We start from the raw sequence: 25,065 nt of genomic DNA, 5'->3' as shown, positions 1-25,065 counted from the left end.
TCAGCGCCAGCAAACAAGTGCAATCAACGGAGAGCGCTGTAACTTGCCTGAGATTGTGTAGTTGGATCCAAAATGAGCTCCAAATAAATTTATGGGAATAAATACGTAATTTTCTCTGGATGGTCATTTGAATTGCTATTCAATGCTGATATAACGATTGTGAGGAAAGATTGTGGAATATGAGTTATGACGATGTTCGAGAATTAATCCTGATGACAATCCAGTTTTTTAGACGCAATTGAGCATGCGATCAAAATAAATACGAATGTTTCGAATCGAGCCCTAAATTCATCTAAATTATTACGATTTAACAAGATTTTATGGTCATACTAAGAATATTGACGATGTCAGCAAAGTATGTTATGTTCATATGGAAGAAATAATACTGGGATTATTTCTATTGTTATTCCATCTCTGGACGTCTCCTCCATCAGCTCCGAGAAAATAAGCACAATGCGCATGCGTGTTTGATGACGTATGACATATTTTCCCATTCATGAAATCAGAGCCCAAAGTTGGGCACAAACTAGCTTCAAATTGATGGGAAAAAATATCAAACGCAATTTTCTCTGTTTTGTCATGTAAAATGTTATTATATGGTGATATTACGAACTTGAACAGAGTTTTTGCATGTAGACAATGTTCGAGAATCAATCCTGACGTGATGATTATTTTTTTTAGACAAGTGCACTAGCTCGACTCAAGAAGTCGAGTCGATCGTCATGAGATGTCCGCCATTGAAAATTGAAACGAAATACAAACGTTTCACATCAAGCTCTAAATTCATATTAATGATTATCATATGCAAATTATTGTTAAATATTACGATTAAATAATGTTCTATGGTCATGATTTTAATATTGTTCATGATTTTACGTTGATCGCGTCAATTTCCGGCCATTTTCTGGTTTGATTAAAGAACAGTACTGCGCATGCACGATCGATGGCCATGACTTCCATTCATGAATTCATCGTGCATAAATTATCTCGGCACGAGCAGACGAGTAAGACTCGAACTATGATCGAAATAAACTTCAAATTAATGGTGAATAGCATCATAATTACTCATTCGGTTTCATTTTGGGGGCAACAGAAATCAAGTAAGTAGTAGTAAAGTTGGACATTACTGATATTTTGATGATTGATTGTGTAAACCAAACGAATCGGCCGGCCGACGTATTTTTTATTTTTTTTTTTTCCGATGCACCGATTTTGCAAAATCTGCACCGGTGTTCGATGACATCGATCGAACACCGATTTTAAAATCGATTCGACTCAGGCTTACAATTTATATTACATAACACATGGGGCAGCTGCTCGTTTGTGATGTCACAATTCCAAAACTTTGAACTCTAATAACTTTCTTACTCTTTAACGGATTTTGCTCAAACCTTCACCAATATTTTTTTACTATTTTTTCTACTAGTTATTTTTACAACAAAGTTTTCTTCATCGTCATCTATGGTTAACTTGAACACTATTTGGGCATTAATGCTAAAACTAATGTGATATTTGGTTAATAACCTGTATGGAATGAAGGGTGTTGGTACATTTACCTGTTGTACAAGGCCTGTGCTGTGAAGGGGAAACCCTGTTTTAGTAACAGGAGAAGTGGCTTCGGCCCTGGCTATATTTGGTTTGGGTTGACTGGCCATTCCATCTAATTAATTGTCACATTATTCAATGATGGTTTATGTGGCAGTCATGGGCCATATTTCATCATTTTATGATGGCAACATCAGGCCCAAAGAACAATCAAAAAAAAAAAATGAAGGTCAAATAAGACATTTTCATTAATCAGTACCCTGTCCCCATTGTTTCTCTCTTTCAGAACCATGGCTGTGAAGGAAACTTAATCATCCAGTAAAGGGTGCTTGAAATAAGAATATGTCACAGGTAACCACATCCAAGATGTCCGCACCAAAGGTCAAGAAATCAAGAAGCAAGACCCCACCCGGTCAGAATGATGCTGGGCCTAGCATTGATGGGAAAGGTTTGTGGCACTTTATCTGCTTAAGGAAGGATTTGATTATTTTATGTTTCTATCGATAAAATCAATTTCATAGAATCAAATCTGTTTTAATATGGACACCATGATTGGTTTCAAGAGATTGTGAATATGATTACATTGGCGCTATCAGTGGAGGAGATTCAGAAAATTTACCATTCATTTTGCAAATCTTGAAATATCTCTAAATGTGCAATATTTCTGTTATAAATGCGACTCAAAGGGAAAACAGCAGCTATTAGAGGGGTAATTACTGTAGGAGTCGTTGCATACTGTACGTCAAGGAAAAAAAATTGAAATCCATAATTGTTTATAAACTGTCTATGCAATGCTTATAAAGGTATAACAGAAAATAATTACACAGGGATTTGGGGCGATTTCACCCTTTCGCCCCCAATATGGTCAAGAGAGCCCTGGAAAAAAAAAGAGCCCCCAAAATTCTTTCATTCGCTGCAATGTTAAAGCTCAACCAACACTGCTAGTCAGGCAATTCATTGTGAATAGTAGCTCCCCAAAATAGTGAACAAAAATGTTTTGCTTGTTTTCTAACCTCGCTTTTTTTTTGCATCCTTGATAACCTCTAGACCAGCCAAGGCAACGAGGCAGGAAGCTGGAGTTTGCTGCCAAGAAACCCCTGGAAGGAAAAAAGTTTTACCTGGAACTAACGGGCCCAAGGCAGAAACATCAGTTGTCCAAACTCAAGGAAGACATCGAGGAACTAGGCGGGGTAAGTTCATCCAGGCCCAAGTTACACAAAGCTTAGCACCTGTTCACAGGGTTGATATTTACAATCCATTGTATTGACTATTATGTGCAATAATTTGTACTATGATCACTTCCAATGACAAGTGGATATCATGCGTGACCATGGGGTGTCGAAAAGCACCCTAAACAAGTATTTTCCATGTTCTGAAAATGCACCCCTTAACAAGTATTGGAAACAAAGCGGTACCCATGACAAGTATTTCCTGAATTGACCCTCTATCTAAACAAGTGCAATGATATGTTAATTGTTATCTCACAAATATGATCATGGATGTCGACTTTGCCTTTACTTTCATTGGGTTTAGGACCATTCCACACACCTCGCTCAAATCGGACCCTAAACATGTAGTGTTGGGGCAGAAAGTATGTCCTTCATAAAGTATTTATTTTTATACCCTCGCAAATTGCACCGTAAACACATACATGTAGTTTTCATAGCAAAAAAATGTACCCTTTTTTCATTATTTTAGTGTTTTTGACAAGTCCACTATCTTAAAAAAGAGATCCTTCTTACATATTTTTTGTTCATGCATGGTAACCATTTGTCAATGGGGCTCAGTGAATTTGCCCATGAAATGCGGTGTGGAACCCTTGAAAACTAAAAAAGAGCCACTGAAATTCACATAGAGTCCAATGAAAAATCTTGATACAATGTGGCAAATTTGGTCTAATCATCTAATTAGCTCAAAAGTATTCCCAGAAAAAAAGAATGATTCATTTTGCCTGTCACATTGGGCAGTAATTTTCAATATTGCTAATTTTGGTAAAATTGAAATATCAATGACACTGCATCTGCTCCAGTGACAAGTGCTGTGGGTATTATTTTGTCTAAGATATAGGGTTAGGGTTGCTTCAGGGTTTGTGTTGGGTTCAGGGTTCAATCCAGGGTTTAACCTGGTCATTCCTGTAGCGAATGGAATTAACAGTGGAGCAATTGTTTCCGGAGAAAATTAATGTCATGGAAGCAAAATATCGCCCATCACTAGTGGTTGGTCCAGCTATTACTGCAGACCTTAATTTTTGATGAGCGCTAACGCGCCGGCGCTCCTACCGCGCTCCTAAAAAAAAATTAAGGAGAGCAAAAAATTGCGCTCCTAAAAAAAAAATAAAAAAAAATTGCTAAAATTTCACATCTTTAATTCCATGAAATGGCCTTTTTTCCATAATTCCTTGAAATTACTTTAATTTAGTTGAAAACTATCAGAAAATGAAGAATATTCATCTCTTTCCCGACTCTGATTTTAATTGAAACTTGGTCAATATTACAGTTCCATGTAGTCCCATATGTAGATTTTTATGGCAACACCATGGAAGTCTACATGTGGGACTACAATATTTATCAAGGTAAGTTCAAATCAGAGTCGGGAAAGAGGTGAATAATCTTCATTTTTCTGATAGTTTTCAACTTAAAGTAATTTCAAGGAATTATGGAAAAAATAAGGCCATTTCATGTATTTAAAGATGTAAAATGTGAAATTTTAGCATTTTTTTTAGCAGGAGCGCGTACGACATCTTGTAAACGTACGTGACCCAGGCCTAGTTTCACCACAGATTAATTAATAACTAACACAGCTATTGCATATATACAATGTTAAGAAAAATCTACAATTTATCATACATGTATTGTAATTAATTGATTTAAGCTCCTCACGGAGAGAGATTCTGAAGAGCTCAATTGAGCTCCTCAAAAATAAGGAAAGCGATTTATTGAGCTCCACGAAATTATAAACATGAAGGACTGTTACTGTATTCTTTTTATTATTGTCACTTTAAATAATCCAGGTTGTGGAGCAGTTTTTATCAAAGGACCTAGCGTGCGTGATAACAAACAGACTGGAAGCTAAGGATGTCGAGAGGAAATCTAAAGGTGTTCCCTCAGGTACCAGCCCAGCTGTATCAACCCCAAGCCCTTTCCATCAAGGCAGAGAGTAAGAATTGTCTTCCATTAAAGCCGATTGAAATCTTTGCTTTGATAAGGGTCAATAATTCTCAAAGACAGGGGGCATCTGTTAGAATTATCGTTGGAAAAGTCTGAAATGCCCAGCTGTATCAACTCCCAAGTTCTTTTTTTTTAGGCAGAGAGTATGAAGTATTATGTTCCATTATAGCCAATTGAAAGTTGAGAGCGAAGTTGGCTCAGTTGGTAAAGCGTATGCCCGTCGAACCAAATATCGTGGGTTCGAGTCCACCTGGGCGGATGACTGAAGCCATTGCGTTAACGTCTCTCCCCTTTTTTATAGATGCAGGCTATGTTAGAGTGGAAAACACTATGTCCCTCGGATAGGACGTTAAATGGATGCCCCGTGTAGAGGATAATCACCACCTTTGCACATTAAGAACCCACTGCACTATTCAAAAATGAGTAGGGGGGAATCTTGGTAGTGGTCCACCTGCATTCCCCAACCAGTTATCAGGAGGAGAGACCTGCAGGTCACAGTTCTGTGTGCGCACCCTTCTTGGCGACCCAGATTGGCTGTCTCCTCCTCTGATGAGCCTTTGAATGTCTTTGGCAGATATATGGCACTATACAAATGCTGTGCATTATCAACATCAAGTTCATCATGACAGTATGAATCACCTTTGATGAATGAGCCTCGTTTGGCATATGAAGACATATGTAATCTGCCACCCCAAAATCAACAATAAGTTGCCCAAAATGTTGTTTGTGGATTTACATTTATGATAAAGCACATCCTGAGCATTAAAATGATGTATAACTTGTCGAAATTGATCAACAACAACAAACACAAAACACTTGATTGAATGTGAAAGAAATTCAATGATAGCTTCAAAGAAGGAGAAAAAAAATTGAGGTTACTCAAGTGTGAGATAGGCACACTGTGTAATCCCTATGATATTTCCAAGCTGTCCAGAAAAAAGGTGTAAAAAACTCCAGCATCTTGACTTTACAACTGCAAATTTTCACAGTACAAAGAAAAAAATCTGCTCTTTCAGATTTATTTTCTAATTATTTTTTGAAGACAAAATTATTGTAGCTATTTAGAGAGAACCTTCCCTGGCAACTACTAGTACATGTAATTGTTGGTTGGGGGTGGCTGGTCACATGAAGAGGTCATTTAATTCACACTGATTAGAGAGATCTGGTGCAGTATAGTAATTCATTCTCTTGAATTTCAAACCAAGATCTTGGGGTTCAATTTTCATCCCACAAGTCTATATTTATTAGACCTTTGATACTTGCTTTTTTGTTCATTATCTGGATCTGAATCTACCTGGCATAAATGCAATGGATGGTTATTAGATGATAATTGATAAATTCTTTTTTCCTTTCCCCTCCCTCCATATCTGTTTGTCTTCACAAAGAAGTACGCCTGGTGCCACAGATTCGCCAGGAAACACCACCAAGGATTCTGGAATTGTAAGTAAAATGTTTCATCTTTCACCTTTTGTTGTAATTTCATTTAATTTTTCTGTCACCTGTTTCTATATAGGAGCGCCTTGAGCACCAAGCAAGGTGGATACTTTCACTATACAAATCCTATATTATTTATTTTTTTGACTATCTGTCTTTGTATGTAACCTAACATAACAGAATAATTTTTCTGATATCGCATAGCAATTTGCTCCACATTTTTGAAAGACTGCTATGCATAAAGTCTTTAGTATAGCATATTTTTACATACCTGTAGGACTATACATTACTTTAGTTGAGAGCTTTTCTCTTACATATGACCAAAAATGCTATTCAAATTTGTAAAGCAATATTATTCCCTGCATAATAACAGATTACAAGCCAATCAAGAGCCACTTAATTTTTTTCATTTGGTGAATTTTCTACACAATTTTTCATTTTTTATTACTTTTTTTGGCCTATTTGCAAACAGGTTACCAGGGGGAAAGCCATCGTACAAAAAGCTACCAAATCTCAGGTGAGAATCATGTAAAGGTTTTGGTTGTGTCTTTGCTTTAAAAGATAGTATCTGCTTGGTCTACCTACTGATGTGACGGCCTAGAGGAAAATTATCTCGGTAGATGTTGCTGTGTGGTTGTGTGTGTGGGGAGGGGGGGGCAGAGGAAAATGGGTATAATTGAAGGAAATTACACAGGCTCAGGGCGATTTCACCCCTGAAATGCTCAAAAGAGCCCGGAAATAATAAAAAAAAAAGAGTCCTGGAAAATTCCCATTCGCTGCAGGGGAAAAATTTGTTTTTATTTCAGCGGCTACTTTGGCTACTTTTCTCAACCTTTGGATAAATTTGCGACATTGAATAAGCTTTAACATGGCAATGAAAGGGGATCGTACAGAACTCTCTTTTTTTTAACATTTCAAAGGCAAAAGGAATGACCAAATTGCATATCTAAGCTGATCTTTGTATACATTTTGGCCTGAATTCACAAAGGTGGTTTTGAAAACCCATGGTTGAGTCCATGTTTTATACAGATTTCCTGTATAAATTACGCTTACCGCTTGTACTAAAAATGTCCAATACTGATGCCCATTTTTATCACAGTACACCAAATTGACCAAAACCAAAACTGTTGTGGTTATCCACCCTATTTTATTCATGAGTTCACTGCATGAAGAGTGGACTCATTACTCAAAACAGTAAACTCATGAATAAAAAAGGTATATAACCATGGTAACAGGGGTTGATTTGGCGCATTGTGACAAAAGCATGAATCAGCATTGGAGATTTCTTACACACGCGCCCAATACACGCTTTATTAAAGAGAAATTCCAGTAGTTGCAGTAAACACTGATTTCATGAGAAATTCTGTAAAACAAGGCTTAATTGTCAGTATATCATCGAGGATCTAGATCTGGTACATTTACATTAACTGGACTTTGTGAAATCTTGAAATCTACGCTGAAAGATGTTCACGCCGAAGATCCCCAACACAGATAAGCGCACTTGGGACAATGTATAATTATTGCTTATAGCGTCGGCCCGAAGCCCTACCCGAATCCCGTGTTTATTTGCTGATTTCTCAGCAATTACACAATTTCTTCCAGAATCCTTTGGCACATGCGTTTTATTTATACAAACAGACACTTTGGTGGTCATTTCGTTGGATTCTGTATGAACTCATTTTGATATCGTTACCAAAACTCGCATTTAGCTTTAAGCGTAATTTGTACAGGAAATCTGCATAAACCATGGACTCAACCGTGGGTTTTCAAAACAACCTTTGTGAATTCGAGCCTTTGTTTCTAAAATTACTTACACTGCACTGGTCCAGTTCTCATATCCCCTTTTGATGCATTGACTGTGCCAGATTATCCCAGGCATACATAATAACAGTAACATCATAAAAAAAATCTCAAAGGAAACATAAAAATATCCCTAATAAAATAATCAACAATCAATGCCTGGGGATTTAAAAATATACAAAACCATGTTTGATTGTTTGAAATAGAATTTAGAAGTAGATTGTCCTCCGAAAATTCATTTTACCCAATTGATCATGAGCCCGACACACTATATTACCTAAAAGAAATTATTATTTCTGAGCAGCGCCAGATCAACGTTTATCATTGAACGCCAAACAGGGTAGCAGCAACTGCCATCTTCTAACGTCTTTTGGTCTGACGTGGGTTCGAACTCCCAACCTCCCGGTTATGAGACGGACGCTCTACCAACTAACCCAACACACTAGTATTACCTAAAAGAAATTATTACTTCTCTATAAAGGCTCTTTTCATTGTTTAGTATTATGTTTATTGTTAGTATTATGTTTATACTTTCTATTGTTTTTGTTTTCTATCTGTCTGTATCTGTCTCACTCTCTTTCTGCCTCTCTCTCTCTCTCTCTGTTTCTTTTTCTTTTATATAGATGTATGGTACAACTGATGTGCTGACCAATGCCAAGAACTGGAATATTCCTGTCAAACACTTGGATGGTATCCTTTACATGTTTAAAGCCAATGTAATAGCATCCAAGCCCTTTGGAAGCACATAGGGACGTTATGACATAATGTGATATGCGCTATGCAAGAACTGCATTATTGTTTTTTACGTAAATCTGTTCCCTCTATTATTGCTTCAGGGTGTGACTTGTTGAACAAAATTTCTGTCAAACCCTTTTATGGAACACATAACCCTCGTGGGTAAGTTGGCATGCTGTGGACCAGCAACCGCGCTGCTTGTAGTCGCCAGCAGCACCCCAAAAATATTACACTTGCAATGTGGAGTGTGAGTTGAACTTTCCAAAGAAAGAAGGACCAAAAGTAATGAATAAGTGAATGATGAATGAATAATCTATTTCGTAGAGGCATGCTGAGCAAAGCAAAATCAATTAATTATTCTTCGTGTTGGATGATTATCACTTAAATCCAAAGAAACTGATGTAACAAAAGTTGGATTCTAGTTGGATTCAGTAATTCACCTCGCAGAGCTGCCAGCTATAATGTTGTTGCCATAATTATTACTCCACCATCCTCATGGGTTACCAATATTTGTATGGAAAATTCTGAGGTCACAAAACTTGTACTGTACAATGTGTGATGATCCATTCTGTCTAGTGATGTTTCCTGATTTTGATACTATCAGTCCTGATGAAGTACCTCAGTCGAGAGAAAGAGAAGCAAAAATTGAATGGAAAAGATAAGGTAAGTAAATTTTAATCATCCCTACCCTCTCACAGTCCAGTCCTTCATTTTTTTCCCCGGGCTCATATGTGGTATTGTATCTTACATTGTATTTTTACAGGCATAATATGCTTTCCCAAGCTTTTGCTTTGAGGGACTTGCCCCTTTTTTGTAAACAAACCTTGCATGAATGTATGGTGGAAATGAAATTTTGTGAACATGGAAGGAAGGAACATTGATATTCATACCAATCTACATGTAGTTTAATTTCATAGCATTCATTTTTGGTATTGGATATTTTTCCTGTGGAATTTGAAAATCGTGAACCGATATCTTAGGAAATGTTAATGCTTCCACCATTTAAAAGGGTTTTAATATTCAAACGGTAGAGTGGTGGTGTTTGATACGAAAGGATAGTAGATGATCACCCCCCGCCCCTGTGATTTATCAAGCAGTGAAAAATAAAGAGAACAATTAACAAAAAAATAATGATGAAGGATATGGAAGCATGAAGAGTACCACAAAGAGAGCTGGGCCCAGTCTTTCATAGAGTTGTGTTTGATCCGATCATCCACAATTATGGAAAGCCAGCAACGTCTACATTAATAACACGTTTTTTTTCCAAAATATTTTTTAGTTATCCTGAAGCTACATGTAACTTCGTTCGTTGTTCAGCAAATGTTTATCTGAATTGGTCATTTGTAATTATGTTACTATGCCGTAAACTCATTTTCTAATTACAAAGTTGTTTTACCCCTAAAAAGACTGGGGGGGGCTGATTCAGCCCCCCCCTCGACATTTTTCGCGATAAATCCGCTGTGCAAAATTTTTTGACCGCGTCGCTCGCTGACTTTTTACTTTCAAGTCTCGCGCAACTTTTGAGACCAAAATTGTGACCCCCAGGTACGCGGTTCCAAAATTACGCAGCATTTCGTAAGTGCATGCAGACCCAAAATTACTCAAAAACATGAATTTGTGTACAAATCCAATGCAAATAGTGTTCTTAGCCAAAATTCATAAATGTTTCATTATTTTTCCTTTTACTGCTTAAAATCAATTAATTTTATCTTGTTTATGGTCAAAATAAAGTCCCCAACAATTTCCATTGAAAAAACAATAAAAAACAAAAAGTCGAAAAACAAAGAAATACATAAGAAATTTAGAAAACAATAGAATACATAAGAAAATAAATTTGATTTTGAAATTTTTTTTAAATCAATTTGATCAGATGCCTATCTAGAGTATGTGAAACAAAAATTAGCATTTCAGGGGCATTATTTTATTAATTAGAGCAAACTTATGATTTTACGCATAAATTAGCATAATTAATGAGACATGAGATTTTTTGCCGAATTTGATGTTACAGTTTGTAGATAATGCCATGGGTAACGCGTGTGCCAATTTTCGTCGCGATCGCGCAATCAACGGCTGAGATCATAAGGGGGGGCTGAATCAGCCCCCCCCCCCAGTCTTTTTAGGCATCGAAATAGCCCAGTCTATTTAGGGTTAACTTTTTGACATAATTTGTGAACAGTTCCCTTAAAAACAATTTTTTCTCCTTATTTTCCAGAAAAAGAGCAGTAAAGAGAAGAGTGTTATGAAGGCTAAAGGTAAAGTATGAATATTGAACTTCAGGATAGAATATATTTTGGTTATTCTTTGCAATGATAAAGGAGAATGAAACCATTGAAACCAGTTGAATTCATATTAAAAGAGAAAAATCAAAGAAACAGATCAATGGAAGTTTGAGGAAGATTGAATGAATAACGTGGATTTTAATATTTTTATCATTGTTATTTCACAATTGTAAAGCTTTCTCATTAGTTTATTACACATTTCACTTAATATTTTTCCTTCATCTAGTCTATCATTAGAACACAACAGTAAAAGAGATGGTTTGGTACAAGTAAAGTATATTTTTGGGGTCCAAAGGGGGATAGTTGTACATGTGTGACATCATACAGGTAGATCTTTGTATTGCCAATAGGGAGATCTCTTTTGATAGCACGAGTGTTTTGGGCATTCAATGGTTCATGATTTTTTTATTGTTTGTCCAACTTCACTAAACCTTTGGTCGATATTCTTGCATATTTCTGCTTTCACACAAGATAATTGTTCCACAAGTTTCATTCCCCTTTAATGATTTTGCTTCAAGTTTAAAATGGAGAAAATTGTATGTATTTCAATATGAGGATATAGAGTATTTTTTTTTGTAAATTGTAAAGCATGAAATTGAAATTAACAAAGTTTTGTTGTGAGGAGAGTTGCGCCATTTGGTTTGTTCTGAAACTTTCACCATTGGCATTTTCGACAAGGTCAGCTTCATAAAATCTTATCAATAACTTCAAATATCGTTAGCATAAAGTCTGGTGTAAATGGATTCACGGCAGGAACTTTTTTCTGAAATGCTGAAGCACTGTATATGCAGCTGTGCTTAAGTCTAAGTAGTAATATGTAGCGCTTGTTAAAATAATTTGTATAATGCGGTATGTAAATGTTGATATTATTATTGATTATACAACTCCCAAGAATGTTCTGTAATCTGATTGGTCCAAATCGGATCACATGATTTTCAGCGAATTGCACGATTGCATCCAAAACGCTCTATCCTGCACTCTGACGTCAGAGTGCAAGGTCTGGAATTATCTAGAATTATCTAGAATTATGTAGAATTTAGATCAAATATAAGATTTGGTGCTACTTAGTAACATGGGGGTTGTATAAAATAAACAATGCACGCATTCTTGTGCATAGAGGATCTAAATAATGAACTCTGTGCTCGACTCGCCAAATGGATATACCGCACTCGGTCCTGCGGACCTCAGTGCTATATATCCATTGGCTCTTCTCGCACATCGTTCATTATTTGGCCCTGCATGCACGCGCTTACATGCATTATTTGTATACAATTGATATTTATCTCATTGTTTAATACATTGTGTATATTTTTTTCTTTGCAGAGAGACAGTTGACCAAGCCATACCTCAAGGTTGAAGATGTACCGCGGTAAGGCATAGGGCTGCATGATGAAACGATATTAGATTCCTAAAGAGATGATGTCATGAAAACCCTTTTTCCATTTCATGTTTTATACCATAGTTCAGTGGGGCATGATTAAAAATACCCACAACCCAAAGTTACATTGCCAAAGCCTTAGACCGGCTTTAAGCTTAAATTAAGTCTAATTGGTGAAGTGATGAAATCATTTTTAAATATGCAAATCCGTAACATTCATCAAAATTTTGCACTTGAATATACTTTCCATTTTGGATAATGCAATATACTCTTTTTCCTTTTTTTATCAAGCTATGAAAAATCAATAGAAAATTGACAATATTGTTTCCAATTGAAGGAGGAAAATGCATGTTAGTTATGTACCTCTATTGGTTGTATTCAAACCAGGTCGTGGGTGCGATCTCCAGCCGAGTCATACCAAAGACTTTAAATTGCACCTTCTGCCTTGTCAGGTGCTTGACGGATGAGAATGGAGAAGGGTAATAATAACATATGTCATGCAGGGCCTGTTGGAAGAACAGCTTAGAGAGGTGACCCTGGCTAAATAAGAGTTATTATCGTTATTATTCTCCATAATGCAGACGTCACCGGCCAATCACCAAAGAGTTTGGATCGTGGCCTCGTATCCTGTTGGACACCAAGAAAGGTAGCTGTCCCTACGACCCCAAGACTCGCAACGAGGGCCACGTCCAAGGAGCAGAAAGGACCCAGGATCGCCCTGATGCTAGCCAGAGGACACCTGATGTTAGGTAAAATATAATGTTCCAAATTTACCCTGGTGACTTTTATTGTACCGTGGTACAATACCATGGACTATGCAGGTTTTTGTACATAATTATCAGGGTTTCCAGCCCATCAGGGAAAATTATTTTACTGTTTTCCAGTCAGGGAAAAATCAGGAAATCTGATAAAAAAATACCTCAAATCAGGGAATTTTGATCAGCCCAAAAGTATGGAAGTCAGTCAGACTCTTATATTTTGTTGTATATCAAAACAACATCCATTGAATGACCGGTTATGGTGGTTCTAATTAGTTTTATAATATTTTTTTATCCTGAAAATACATGTAATTTACATGTGAAACTGGGAATGGGTTTAAATAATTATCGGGGAATTTTTCAACTTCTTCAGGGAAATGTCAGGGAATTTTGTTTTCCTGAAAAGCTGGGAACACTGAATTATGCTCATTCATTACGTACACTATTAAAAGTGCAATAAATGCGTGCTTCTGGCAAAGGGAGCCTATTCGAAATGTGGTAGTATAAAAAATCTGCACAATCTATAATTTTTTTACTGTACCATGGAACTATTGAAATTGAGAATTTGTGCCATAATGCAGGGCTCGACACTAGCGGCGGTCCGACGGTCCCAGACCGGTAAAAATCGCTGTCGGGCCGGTAGATTTTCAGAAATAGGAAGATTTACTGGTCCGACATGACCAGTAAAAAATATCATTGTCGGGCCAGTAATTTTTCCAAAAATAGCAAGATTTTAAGGGTCCGACATGACCAGTAATAAAAACCATTGTTGGGCCAATAACTTTTCCAGAAATGGTCAAATTCAGTGCAAAACCATTCCCCCCGATAAATTCTGTCATTCACACACAGAATGAATCGCACGTAATTGCTACTAGAGCAGATACAGTGTACATATGTAGCTAGCCAGCCACACAACTCACGTGGTAAATTCTTTACTGGCTGCGCGAACGAAGCTTGGCTAAACTCTGGCAGAAATCTCTCACAGAACTGTCAAAATTCGCGGTTCATACTCATGAAAGGCTCTTTAATGTCCATATTTCCTAAAAATTGGAGTAACTCTGTCATTTGTAAGCAGTAAAAGGATAAATTTTCACTTCTGTTTGGTTCAAACAGATCGGGTTTCGGGTGATATCGTCTGAATACAAGTTAGCCCCACATATGCATTTATGTGTGTGCTGATACACTTGGTTTCTGACTTTCTTTCGTAGCTATTTTAATTGAGCCAAAAAGAAATTGATAAATTATTTATGATAATAGTTTTAGCTTTCTTCCTCTGTTTTCTTCCTATCTTTCTTTTCAATCTTTCTTTGTTTCTTCCCTAATTTTTTTGTTACTGTCTTTCTTTTTTATTTTCCCTTTTTTTCTTTAATTCGTTCTTTCATTCTTTCTATCCTTTAAAAAAATATTTTTCTCTATTTCTTTTTTTTCTCTCTCATTCTTTCTTTCTTTCTTTCCTTTCTTATTTTCATTCCTTCTTTATCAAAGTTTATTCCTTCATTCCTTTCCTTCTTTAGTTCTTTCTTTCTTCCTTCCTTTCTTCGTTCCTTCCTTTCTTTCTTCCTTCCTTCCTTCCTTCCTTCCTTCCTTCCTTCCTTCCTTCCTTTCTTTCTTTCTTTCTTTCTTTTTTCTTTCTTTCTTTCTTTCTTTCTTTCTTTCTTCTTTCTTCTTTCTTCCTTCCTTCCTTCCTTCCTTCCTTCCTTCCTTCCTTCCTTCCTTCCTTCCTTCCTTCCTTCCTTCTTCCTTCCTTCCTTCCTTCCTTCCTTCCTTCCTTCCTTCCTTCCTTCCTTCCTTCCTTCCTTCCTTCCTTCCTTCCTTCCTTCCTTCCTTCCTTCCTTCCTTCCTTCCTTCCTTCCTTCCTTCCTTCCTTTCCTTTCTTTCTTATTTTCATTCCTTCTATATTCCTTCATTCCTTTCCTTCTTCCTTTCTTTCTTCCTTTCTTTCTTTCCTTTCTTTCTTTCTTTCTTTCCTTCCTTCCTTCCTTTCTTTCTTTCTTTCCTTCCTTTCTTTCTTTCTTATTTTCATTCCTTCTTTATCAAAGTTTATTCCTTCATTCCTTTCCTTCTTTAGTTCTTCCTTTCTTCGTTCCTTCCTTCTTCCTTTCTTCCTTCCATCCTTTCTTTGTTCCTTCCTTCCTTCTTCCTTTCTTCCTTTCTTTCCTTTCTTTCTTATTTTCATTCCTTCTTTATTCCTTCATTCCTTTCCTTCTTTCTTTCTTCCTTTCTTCATTCCTTCCTTCTTCCTTTCTTTTTGATATTTTTCTTTCTTTAATTCTATTGCTTGCGTATTTCCTTCCTTCCCTTCCTTCCTTTATTTTACCTTCCTTTATTTTACCTTTCCTTTATTTCTTCCTTAATTCCTTTCTTCCTTCTTTCAATCCTTCCTCTCTTTTGTCCTTTCCATCTCTCCTTTAACCTTTTCTTTTTTTATTGCTTCTTTCTTTCCTTTACTACTTTCTGGATTTGTTCTTTCTGTATTGCTTGCTTCATTTTTTTTTCTTTTCTTTCTTTCTTTCTTTCTTTCTTTCTTTCTTTCTTTCTTTCCTTCCTTCCTTCCTTCCTTTCTTCCTTTCTTTCTTTCTTATTTTCGTTCCTTCTTTATTCCTTCATTCCTTTCCTTCTTTAGTTCTTTCTTTCCTTCCTTCACATCTATCCTTTCTTTACCTTTTCTTTTTTTTTACTTCCTTCATTCCTTCCTTTTTTATTCTTTCTTTCTTTTCTTCCCTTTCCTTCCTTCCTTCCTTTCTCTTATTCTTTCTTTCCTTCCTTTCTTTCTTTCTTTCCTTCTTCGTTTCTGTCTTGCTTTCTTTTTGTCCTTCATTCCTTCATTTCATGGGGGGGATTACGAAAGGCTAGACAAATAAACTTGCACCTTTTCTTAATGTTTTCTTTATTTTTTGGGACCAGTAGATTTTAGGTTCGGACCAGTAAAAATTTGAAAAACTGGGTATCTACTGGTTCGACATGAATAGGTTGGACCAGTAAAAAAAATGGGTTAGTGTGGAGCCCTGCATAATGTTTTAATGTAAATATGTCAACTCTGAAAATAGATAATGAAATCAATTTTTTACAGAATTAAAGAAAACTTAACAAGAATTATGTAAAAATAATGATATCTGCCACAGATTTTTCAGGAAAATTTATGATGGCAAGGTAATGAGCAAATGAAGATCAGAAAAAATACTGAAAATATTGTCCTTCTGTTTATAGTGTGGTCCCACATCTTGTTGCTTGTGTTAGCTAAACCAGGAAAAGCAGGTAGTAAGAAATTAATATATTTTCAAGCAAGCAAGAAATATTGTGATTATGCTTTTTTTTTGTTGGGGGGGGGTAACAGGCTTCTGGCTTATGATAAAGCCTTAAGGATTACTTTCAACCATTTCCTCTCAGAATAAGATTTCTATACTAGAACTCAATCTTTGCTTTAATCATGACAAGGTAGAGTTGTTTGTAATTTCATATCATTGCTGTCGTGTTCAAGCCAAGTTTCTCAAAATGGAAAAAGAAATAGCTCAGCTCAGATAAAGCTTGATTTTAGAGCTATGACACAATCATCCTTCCTGTACTTCGAATGAGTTCTCTACAGGAATTAAACGTGGGGTTGCCTTCACTGCCATTTCTAAAAGTAAAATATGCCTAGTAATGAGCTGCCCTGAACAGTTTTATATTTTGAGAAATAACGTTCCAACACCCTATAGCCATGAAATTCAAACTTGCATCTCTGTTAAGGGCACTGTACACCTGACGACTGGTCCATGATCCGATTTTGGAACACATTATATTTTCCTCATTTTCTGAAATTGTGAATGAAAAATATGTTTTTTTGAGGTTCCAATCCATTGAAAGAATGCTAATATAATAATTTTGTATGATTAGAAGCCTTTATTTTTGGAGTAAAGGCCAAATCAGTCTCAAATCGTAGCCAATTGTACGATTGCTATGACGTCATTTATTACGACTAGATATGAAATTCACTTTTATTTTAATAAGTGCGATGGCATAGCCACAGATTTTATATAATATTACACAGTAAGATATTCTGTGGCTCGACAAAAGCATCAAATTTTACTGCGTTTTATTCTAAAATTGGGTGCCAGATTAATTGTAAGGTGTGCGGTGGCCTTTACATGTACAGTGGTGCTTGAAAATTATGTAACCCCTTCACAAAATAAACATTTTCATGCTGAGTGTTGATTGTAGACGACAACAATACAATGTAGGGCAAGCCCAGAGAAGCCAAACTTTATTGAATGTATTATTTTATCATGTGACTTCACAATCAAGTATCTATAACATGGCAGAACTTGAAAACTTTGAAATATTTTCATTTTCTGCTGCGGTTCAGTTACATTTTAGCACCACTGTACATTACATTTATCCATGTATGTGTTGCTCATTTACTTCCTCAGTCACCGGCAGAAGGAGCTAAGTAGAAGCCAATCTCTGAGCAAGAAGGCCATGAGTAAAGCAGCCAAACAGAGGGAAGCAACTGCGTCCAAAAGTAAACTTGCAGCCAAGAGGGGGTTTTGTGAGTTCTGCAATGTCAAGTACAGCAATCTGGAAAAGGTAACCACTAATTTTTGTCTCAAAAAGTGTTGTTTATCTCTTCAAATCAAGACTCTAATCAATTTTCCTCCGAAACATATTATCATACAAAAATGTAAATGTTACAGAAAATGTTCGAAAACATACCCTAATATAGAATTCAAATAAGTTTGACATGCCTCTGATATAAGAATAGAGTCATTTTATTCCATGTGCATGATTATTCTATCTCTACCTCATATTTCAATTCCTGATTTTGAATGAAAGAAAATTATCAATAGCTGTTCGAACATGTAGTTAAAAAATGAACAGTAATTCCCAGCTGATATACTGTACTCCATGGATGAAATCATTTAAATGTATTATCCCTATTATTTTTATTATTTATTGGTGTATTCATGCACATAATTATGAAGCTGACTGTCATATGTAGACATTATTTATGCACATTCATCTTGATAAGGGGAAAAAATGAGTTTAGGGAGAATTTGAGTTGAATCCCTACATGTAAATGTGAAATAACAAATGCTGATCATAGTGGAGATGGGTATATCTGTGTAATAGTTTTGACAAATTATTGTTTTAAATCCTGTACATTTGGTAGACAACTTTGCAATCATTTCATCTTACCTCATGAAGTATTCTGTCCATTGCACTCATAAACATTCATTATTTGTATACTAACTTCCGTCATATTTTGTTGTTCCCTAGCATCTGGATACGGAACAACACAAGCAGTTTGTTGGGGAGAAGAATAACTATACCAACCTGGATACCATGATTGCACAGGGACCCAATCTAGTGAGATTCCTAGAAGACTGTGTTAGGTTTCAGAATGTAGACCCCGAGTCCAGCAGTCAGCCGTCAAGTTCACTCGACGATGAGTAAGTGTAAATCCTTGTTCATTCAAACAATTACTGGGCAATATAAACTGCCTTGAAGCAGTGCTTCTCAGCCTTGAGATCTGCTTTGGCTATTTACATTCTTGTGAGAACAGAATCTGAGTTAAATATAGAAAATTGATAATGCCCTTCCTCCCCCCCCCAAAAAAAAAAATGTGTAAAAAGTTTTACTTACCAAGTTAATAGATACTTTTTAAAGTAGTACATATGCATCCATTTGAATGTAAGAAAAAATCATTTTTTTTTTCTTTTTGTAGTTCTGATGACTCTGGCACGGAGGATGAGGTACTACTCTTACCAGCACCAGGGACACCTGAGAAAGCCCGTCGTCGGAAAGATCCTGAGAAAGTCAGGAAGAAGAATGATCCACCAGCTTCCAGGAGAAGCAGGAACCTCGGCAAGAGTCCAAAGAAAACTGCAGAAAATAGAACTTCTGCAGAACAACCAGGTCTTGGGGAAATTCCCAGAAAGCACCTACAATCAGGACTTGAGAACAATGACAGTACTATGGAAAAGACTGCTAGTTGCAAACGGAAAGTCTTTGATCACCCTGCAGATAAGGGTCCTTTGGTAGGAGGTGGTAATGCTGCAGGAGTAGAGGATGCAGGACATCCAGGGGAAGACAGGAACATCGGATTGGAGGATAGGTTAAGTGGTGGGAATGGCGATGCTATGAACAGTCAACAGAATGCCAATTTCACCTCTCCAGGGATATCTACGGGTGTTTCCAGGGTCAGCAGTCCTGGTGTATCTGAAAGTAGAGGGAGGAACAGCAAGAAGCATCGGAGTGGTGGAAGGAGAAGTCTCTCACGTCAGCTCAGGGAAAGTAGAACTTTACCAATAGCACCGCAGAGTGCACCTGAAGGGGAGGGTGTTGCCCAAGAGGGCCAGGAAGCTTGTGTGGTTCTTAGAGGTGTTGCCGGTGAAGAGGAACCCATTAGGCAAGTAGGTGAGGAGTTTGTGATCACCAGGATAAGGAGGGAGGATACTCTTGAAGAGCCAAGAACGGTAGGAGAATGTACACCAGCAGCAGATGATACAGGCACACGGTCAACTGCACATGATCATCAAGATGTGGGTAATGCTGAACAAGTAAATGAAAATGATAACAGAAAGGTGACTGAGAAAGTGTCTTCTGTTGAGAGACTTGATAGGAGCAGTGTCAAAGATGGTTCCCAAACAGTCACTAGTCCAGGGTCTGCAAAGCAAAAGGTGACGAAGAAGAGGAAACGAGTAAGTGGTGGAGATGTTGATTCAGACGATGTGTTCACCAGCAATCCAACAACACCCCAGGTTGTCAATCCATCAACTATAAAAGGAAGAACGGGGAGGGGAAAGGACAGAGACACTGAAAGGCAGAAAAGAAAGTCGCGGAGGAGTCATGCAGATGCCCCTCCTCAGAAAGTAAGAGGAAGGAGTGTGCGAGTCGGTGGTGATGAAGAACGGCAAGTTGAGGATCATGAAATTACTGCTGGTAGTCCCTGCATCAGGGAAGCCCAGCCAAGGGTTCCTGCTATTCATGGTGATCAAAATTCTAGTGATGACTTCCAGCAAATATGTACCCCAGCTTCAGTAAATGCCAAAAGTGGCCCAGGAAGAAAAAACAAAAGAGCAAGGGGAAACCAAGACATTGAAAGTGCAAGTCCAAGAAATGTTACAAGAGGGTCCAAACGGAAAAATTCCTTAAGAAATCATGTCAGTTCTAGTCAGTTATCCACAGGTGATGGCAATAACTCTGAAACAGACTTCCAAGTATCCCACTCGTGCAAAAGCAATGGCAAAGGTAAAAAAGACCGGTCAAGCAATGCAATGGTTAACAAAGACTCCATTTCTAAAATACAGAAAGAAATGCATAAAAGTGGCACAGAACCTAGCAGTGTAGGAGAAGCCTCTCATTCTGGCCTTCCCTCTGGTTCTTCCCAAGAAAGAACTGGAGCAGAGGTTCAAGATGTTCTAAGCATAATAGAGAATATCCCTGAAAAAAGGGCACAACCTTCTAATGCTGTGAGAAATACTGAAAGAAATTCAGAACGAGACAAAAATCTTGACAGTCAAGCTGAGCAGTCATTGGAGTTGGTGTTCAGGAGTGACTTGGGCGCAGAGGAATCCAGCTTCCTTGGCTTCTCTCAGGACGATATTAACGAAACACTTAATCGAAGTGAAGTCTTTCAGCAGCAGAACTTGGATAAGGCTGCACTTAGTGTGTACTGCATTCCCTCCTCTGATCCTTGTCCTGATGAAGATAGAAGTTCTACTGGAAGCAATGACTTCACCATTGGTCTGGTCCTACAGAAGGTGGAGAATTTCCCGTCAGAGGGTTCAGAATGGGAAGAGCAAGTCACAGGTTTCATGAAGAGACTGGACACCCAACTAGAAATCAAAAGGAGGAGAGAATCGGAACTTAGTACGCTACCATCGCCAAATTTCCACAAGACTGTCTTTGGCTTGGAGAAGGAGAATCAAAACATCTTGCCAGGAGTCGTTGAAGATTTCGGACCAGAGCATTTGTCTGATGATGATGATGCACCAGTCTTCCAGGATGCCAGTGAAAATGTTGAAAACTATGAAAAGGACAAAAGATCAAAATTAAATACTAGACGGCGAAGTGCAAGGATTAATAGTTCTTTCAATGCTAGGGTTGCTACACGTTCAACCCCAGTGGAAAGTCTTTCTTATACAGGAATGTGCACATCCCCTTCTAAGAAGAAGAGGAGTGTTTCTTTGTCAAAGAAAGAGCAATTATCTGGGAGTAAGCCTTCAGAAACGAATGCACCAGCTGCTTTGCGAGAGTTGTCACCAAACCAACTTATGAATTCCCCACAGAAAAATGGAGAGAGCGTGCACTTCAGCACTCCCAAACGCTTCAGGAGAAACTTGCTGAACACCCAGCAAAGTCCAAGTGTAAAGCATATTGTGTTGCCACCAGGAACCCCTGTTGAAGAGCAAGAGGTCATTTCAAATAATTATGTGCATGATGACTCTGAGGCCGAGGTCATCTTCCCAAAGTTTTCAAGCCCTACTCAGAAGGGATCTATACTTTCTCCTGTGAAGCACCGAGTGCATAAACAGATGATCAAATCTAGGCGCCGTTCTGCACCTCTCTTGGGTCAGCGTGATGTACAATCATCACCCCTTCGTCCAAGCAATCGACATGACCTCCCACCATTTGCGTTTCCACTGTCATCTAGGAAGTCCTTATTCATGAAAGGACGTGTCAAGCGTATCAACATCTCGTCTCCTCGCAAGCGATCCAAGTCTGCTTCCTCGCCGGCCTCCAAATCCTCCCAATTCTTGACATTCCTCAATGAACTCAAAGCTGGCCTTTCTCCGATGTTCTACACCTTCAAGAAGCCGCACTTCTCGCTGCGCATCCTGCAGCCTTCTGCAGTACGGCGTAGACATCACTACCCGAGGATGTCTCGGTCTCTCCTTGCACTCAACCTCTGTCTCCCTTCGGATGCTGAGCTCAGGATCTACGAGTTCCATGATGACGACAGCATGGACGAAGAGGAGGACCTTTTTGTCAGCCCGCTGAAGAACGACTCTACAAGAAAGGAACTTCATGATCAATGCACACAGACTCCACCATCGATCCACAAGCAGCGAAGGTTAAGATCCCGCAGCCTCTCGGGTGGAAGGAATAAAAGCGCACCTGCTCCAAATGTCAATGGAAAGGGGAGGAAGGTAAAAGAAGTTGAACATGACAGTGTAAGAAAAGGAAAGAGGAATGTAAAAGTTCAAGCAAGTAGTCCAGAAATTGATTCTATCTTTGATATGCCATCAGGGTACTATTTGTAAAAAAAAAAAAAAAAGGTGGATATTCTTTACACTTGTTTGTACTTACATGTATGTCAGTGTTAATTTGACAGATGTTTCTTGTTTCATAATCAGAGTGTGTGAATGTATCACATTTTATAAAAACACCCAATTCTATGATAATCATTCAGGAGCTAGTGAGGCATTTGAGAACTAAATTTTAGAAAATTTTAAGAAGCCTGGATGGGATTGAAGTACATGTACAGCAATCAGTGGTTTGTTTCCTTAGGGCAAAGTGCAAAGTCTTACGTCCTCTCGCAAAACAGTATTTAAATCTACATGTTCATGTAAAGTACTATGTTGATCACTGGATGATTATGAAAATACCTTACGCTCTTTAGATTTATTTGTACTTTCTTTCGAAATGAGTTGTTCATGTTGCAACTAATTCCAGTCTCTTATTGCCTTTTGAATATTTTGCAGGTGAAGTATTCAGATAGAAGCTATAACCTTGATTACAATTTCCATTGCAGTCTTATTTATTTAAAGTAATTCCCATGTACATGTAGTACTTGCTTCTTTTGAAATATAATTTGTATTCATCAGTCATGCAGCGTTGGTCAGCACCACTGCTTAAGTTCTGTGCATTATCGTCAGTTTTCATGGGGAATCTGACAACATCCACTGCCCTGTCTTACAAGGAGATGCGATTTGTCTGGGGCCCGTCTTACAAAGAGTTGCAATTGATTGGATCAATCGCAACTATGGAAAGCCAGGGGAGCATTTCATGAAAGGACTTGTCAGACGTTTTATCCGACAAGTCCCATTTTATCCGACAGTTACTATAGTAACAGTGCCTCTCAGCCAATCAGAATCAAGGAAAGATGTCAGATCTGACAACTTGTCCGACAAAAATGTTGATGAAACGGTCCCCAGATCTACGTCAACATCTAAAATACATGTTCATATTCATACATTCACTATTTTGCTTCTCTTTGTTTTCAAAGGACATTGAGCAAATTTCCATAAGAAAAAAAATGACATTGATGGATTTCCATATACTGTAGATTGATCGGATCAATCGTAACTCTTTGTAAGACGGGGCCCAGATCAACCACTGTAACTATGGAAAGCCAGCAATGCATGTTTGTTCAAAATATATCTCGATATGATGTGTATTCCTATACTCATCATCTTCTTCGAAATTCATTGTGGTTCTCTTTGTTAAGGACATTGTGCAAATTTCCTGCTGTCCTAAAAATAATGACATTAATGGATTTCCATATAGATAAGATTGATTGGATCAATCGTAACTCTTGGTAAGACAGGGCCTTGATGTCAATTACCAGGGTGTCATGAGATCCGCAACCAACAGACACTATATATGCCTCTGGATATTCCGCCCTCTGCCTTATGGTAAAGTCATCGTAATTTTCCTTGTCTGGCATAACTTGTCGAAGTCCTTTTCCCCTCAATCAAGAAATTAACTTTTGCTCCATTGTGACACACCCCCTAAATCTCAATCATCTCCCTCGAAGCAACATTGTTAATTATACCTATAGATACATGTAGAATTCACTTTTGATTTGTATATTTACTGACCTGCAATCATGTGGATTTGCAGTGAAGAGGCAAATATGTATTCCTTCTTTTTCATCATTTTTTCTTTTTTCATCCTTTTCTTACCGTGTAGCTTTTTATACAGGTATTTTTTGAGCTAGTGAAATTTCCTATAAAGGTATAGAACGTATGTCTTCCCTTTTACTGATTGTCCCAGATGACAATTTTTCTTTTTGTACATGTATCATGTTCGCATTATGTAAGAAAGTTGTTAGATGGGAGAATCAAATTGTATTATTTATTGTCTGTAGGGGCGTTCTATAAGTTTGATAATGCTCATTTATTTCCCTTGATCATACTCTATTCAGGAATGTTTTATGATGTGTCTAATTCAGTACTTTGTGATATTCTACCTCCTTTTCGGATTACAAAATCAAGAGATGTTGACTAGTTTATTTGGCTTTTAACATGTCTTGTTTGCAACAACAAACAATTGACTTGGTTTCCTTTCGTGGGCTGTTGCGAGAATCTTGCAATTGATCGCAAGCTAATGTTTAATCCAAAATCAAAAGTCATGCATGTTATTGCAAGTTTACAATATATTGATAGTCTGCTTCTTGCATCAAAAAATATATAGTGATTTGCTCAATAATTGATCATGGTGCTGGCAGCCACTTAGCAGTGCCAGATTGACATCGCCCTATCCCTTAAATCGTTGAATGGCAAACGGGGTAGCAACAACTTATACCTTTTTAATAACGTCTTTTGGTCTGACGCAGCGGGGACTTTAAATCACAACATCCCGGTCGTGAGGCGATGACTCTATCGACTGAGCCAACACGGCAAGAAATATGAGATACATGTATCTTGCGAGCCTTGTAAATATGTTATCGCCAGTGGGCTATTAAAACATCAAATGACATTTAAAGGTATTATTTAACTTTGTGAGCAGCCGATTTAAAAAATTCTCAAACCAAGATGAAACATGTGTACAAGTGCATGTATTAGAACTAATAAACCCTGAAAACAACCATTATTGAGAATGAAAAGCTAAAACTAAAGGGCAAACCCCGATTTTGTAAATAGGCGTCTTAATAGACACCTAAATAGTACACATAAGTGTATAGGATGAAATTAAGATGGTGTTTCCGGTCACTTTATATTTCAATTTTTGAAGCACTAAATAATCATTTTCGAACGCAATTTTTT

At 37.5% G+C, this 25,065-nt stretch overlaps 1 protein-coding gene across 2 annotated transcripts in view; it reads left to right on the top strand.

Annotated features, from left to right (window-relative positions):
- Positions 1-23,086, top strand: part of LOC121426064 — a 28,030-nt gene extending 4,944 nt beyond the window's left edge. For both annotated transcript variants that reach the window (XM_041622208.1, XM_041622209.1), the window contains exons 2-14: positions 1,832-1,993; positions 2,593-2,735; positions 4,556-4,701; positions 6,098-6,152; positions 6,619-6,663; positions 8,570-8,636; positions 9,286-9,344; positions 10,894-10,933; positions 12,284-12,329; positions 12,920-13,087; positions 17,503-17,659; positions 18,350-18,522; positions 18,798-23,086. In XM_041622208.1, the coding sequence (XP_041478142.1) occupies positions 1,888-1,993; positions 2,593-2,735; positions 4,556-4,701; positions 6,098-6,152; positions 6,619-6,663; positions 8,570-8,636; positions 9,286-9,344; positions 10,894-10,933; positions 12,284-12,329; positions 12,920-13,087; positions 17,503-17,659; positions 18,350-18,522; positions 18,798-22,338 (4,746 nt within the window). In that variant the 5' untranslated portion in view covers positions 1,832-1,887 and the 3' untranslated portion in view covers positions 22,339-23,086. The remainder of the gene's footprint in view (positions 1-1,831; positions 1,994-2,592; positions 2,736-4,555; positions 4,702-6,097; positions 6,153-6,618; positions 6,664-8,569; positions 8,637-9,285; positions 9,345-10,893; positions 10,934-12,283; positions 12,330-12,919; positions 13,088-17,502; positions 17,660-18,349; positions 18,523-18,797) is intronic.
- The last annotated feature ends 1,979 nt before the right edge of the window (positions 23,087-25,065 follow it).

This window comes from Lytechinus variegatus, chromosome 13 (assembly GCF_018143015.1).
Source record: "Lytechinus variegatus isolate NC3 chromosome 13, Lvar_3.0, whole genome shotgun sequence".
In the NCBI taxonomy this organism is placed as follows: Eukaryota; Metazoa; Echinodermata; class Echinoidea; order Temnopleuroida; family Toxopneustidae; genus Lytechinus; species Lytechinus variegatus.
The sequence above is the reverse complement of the archived record's forward strand: the minus strand, read 5'-3'. Positions and strand labels throughout refer to the sequence as shown.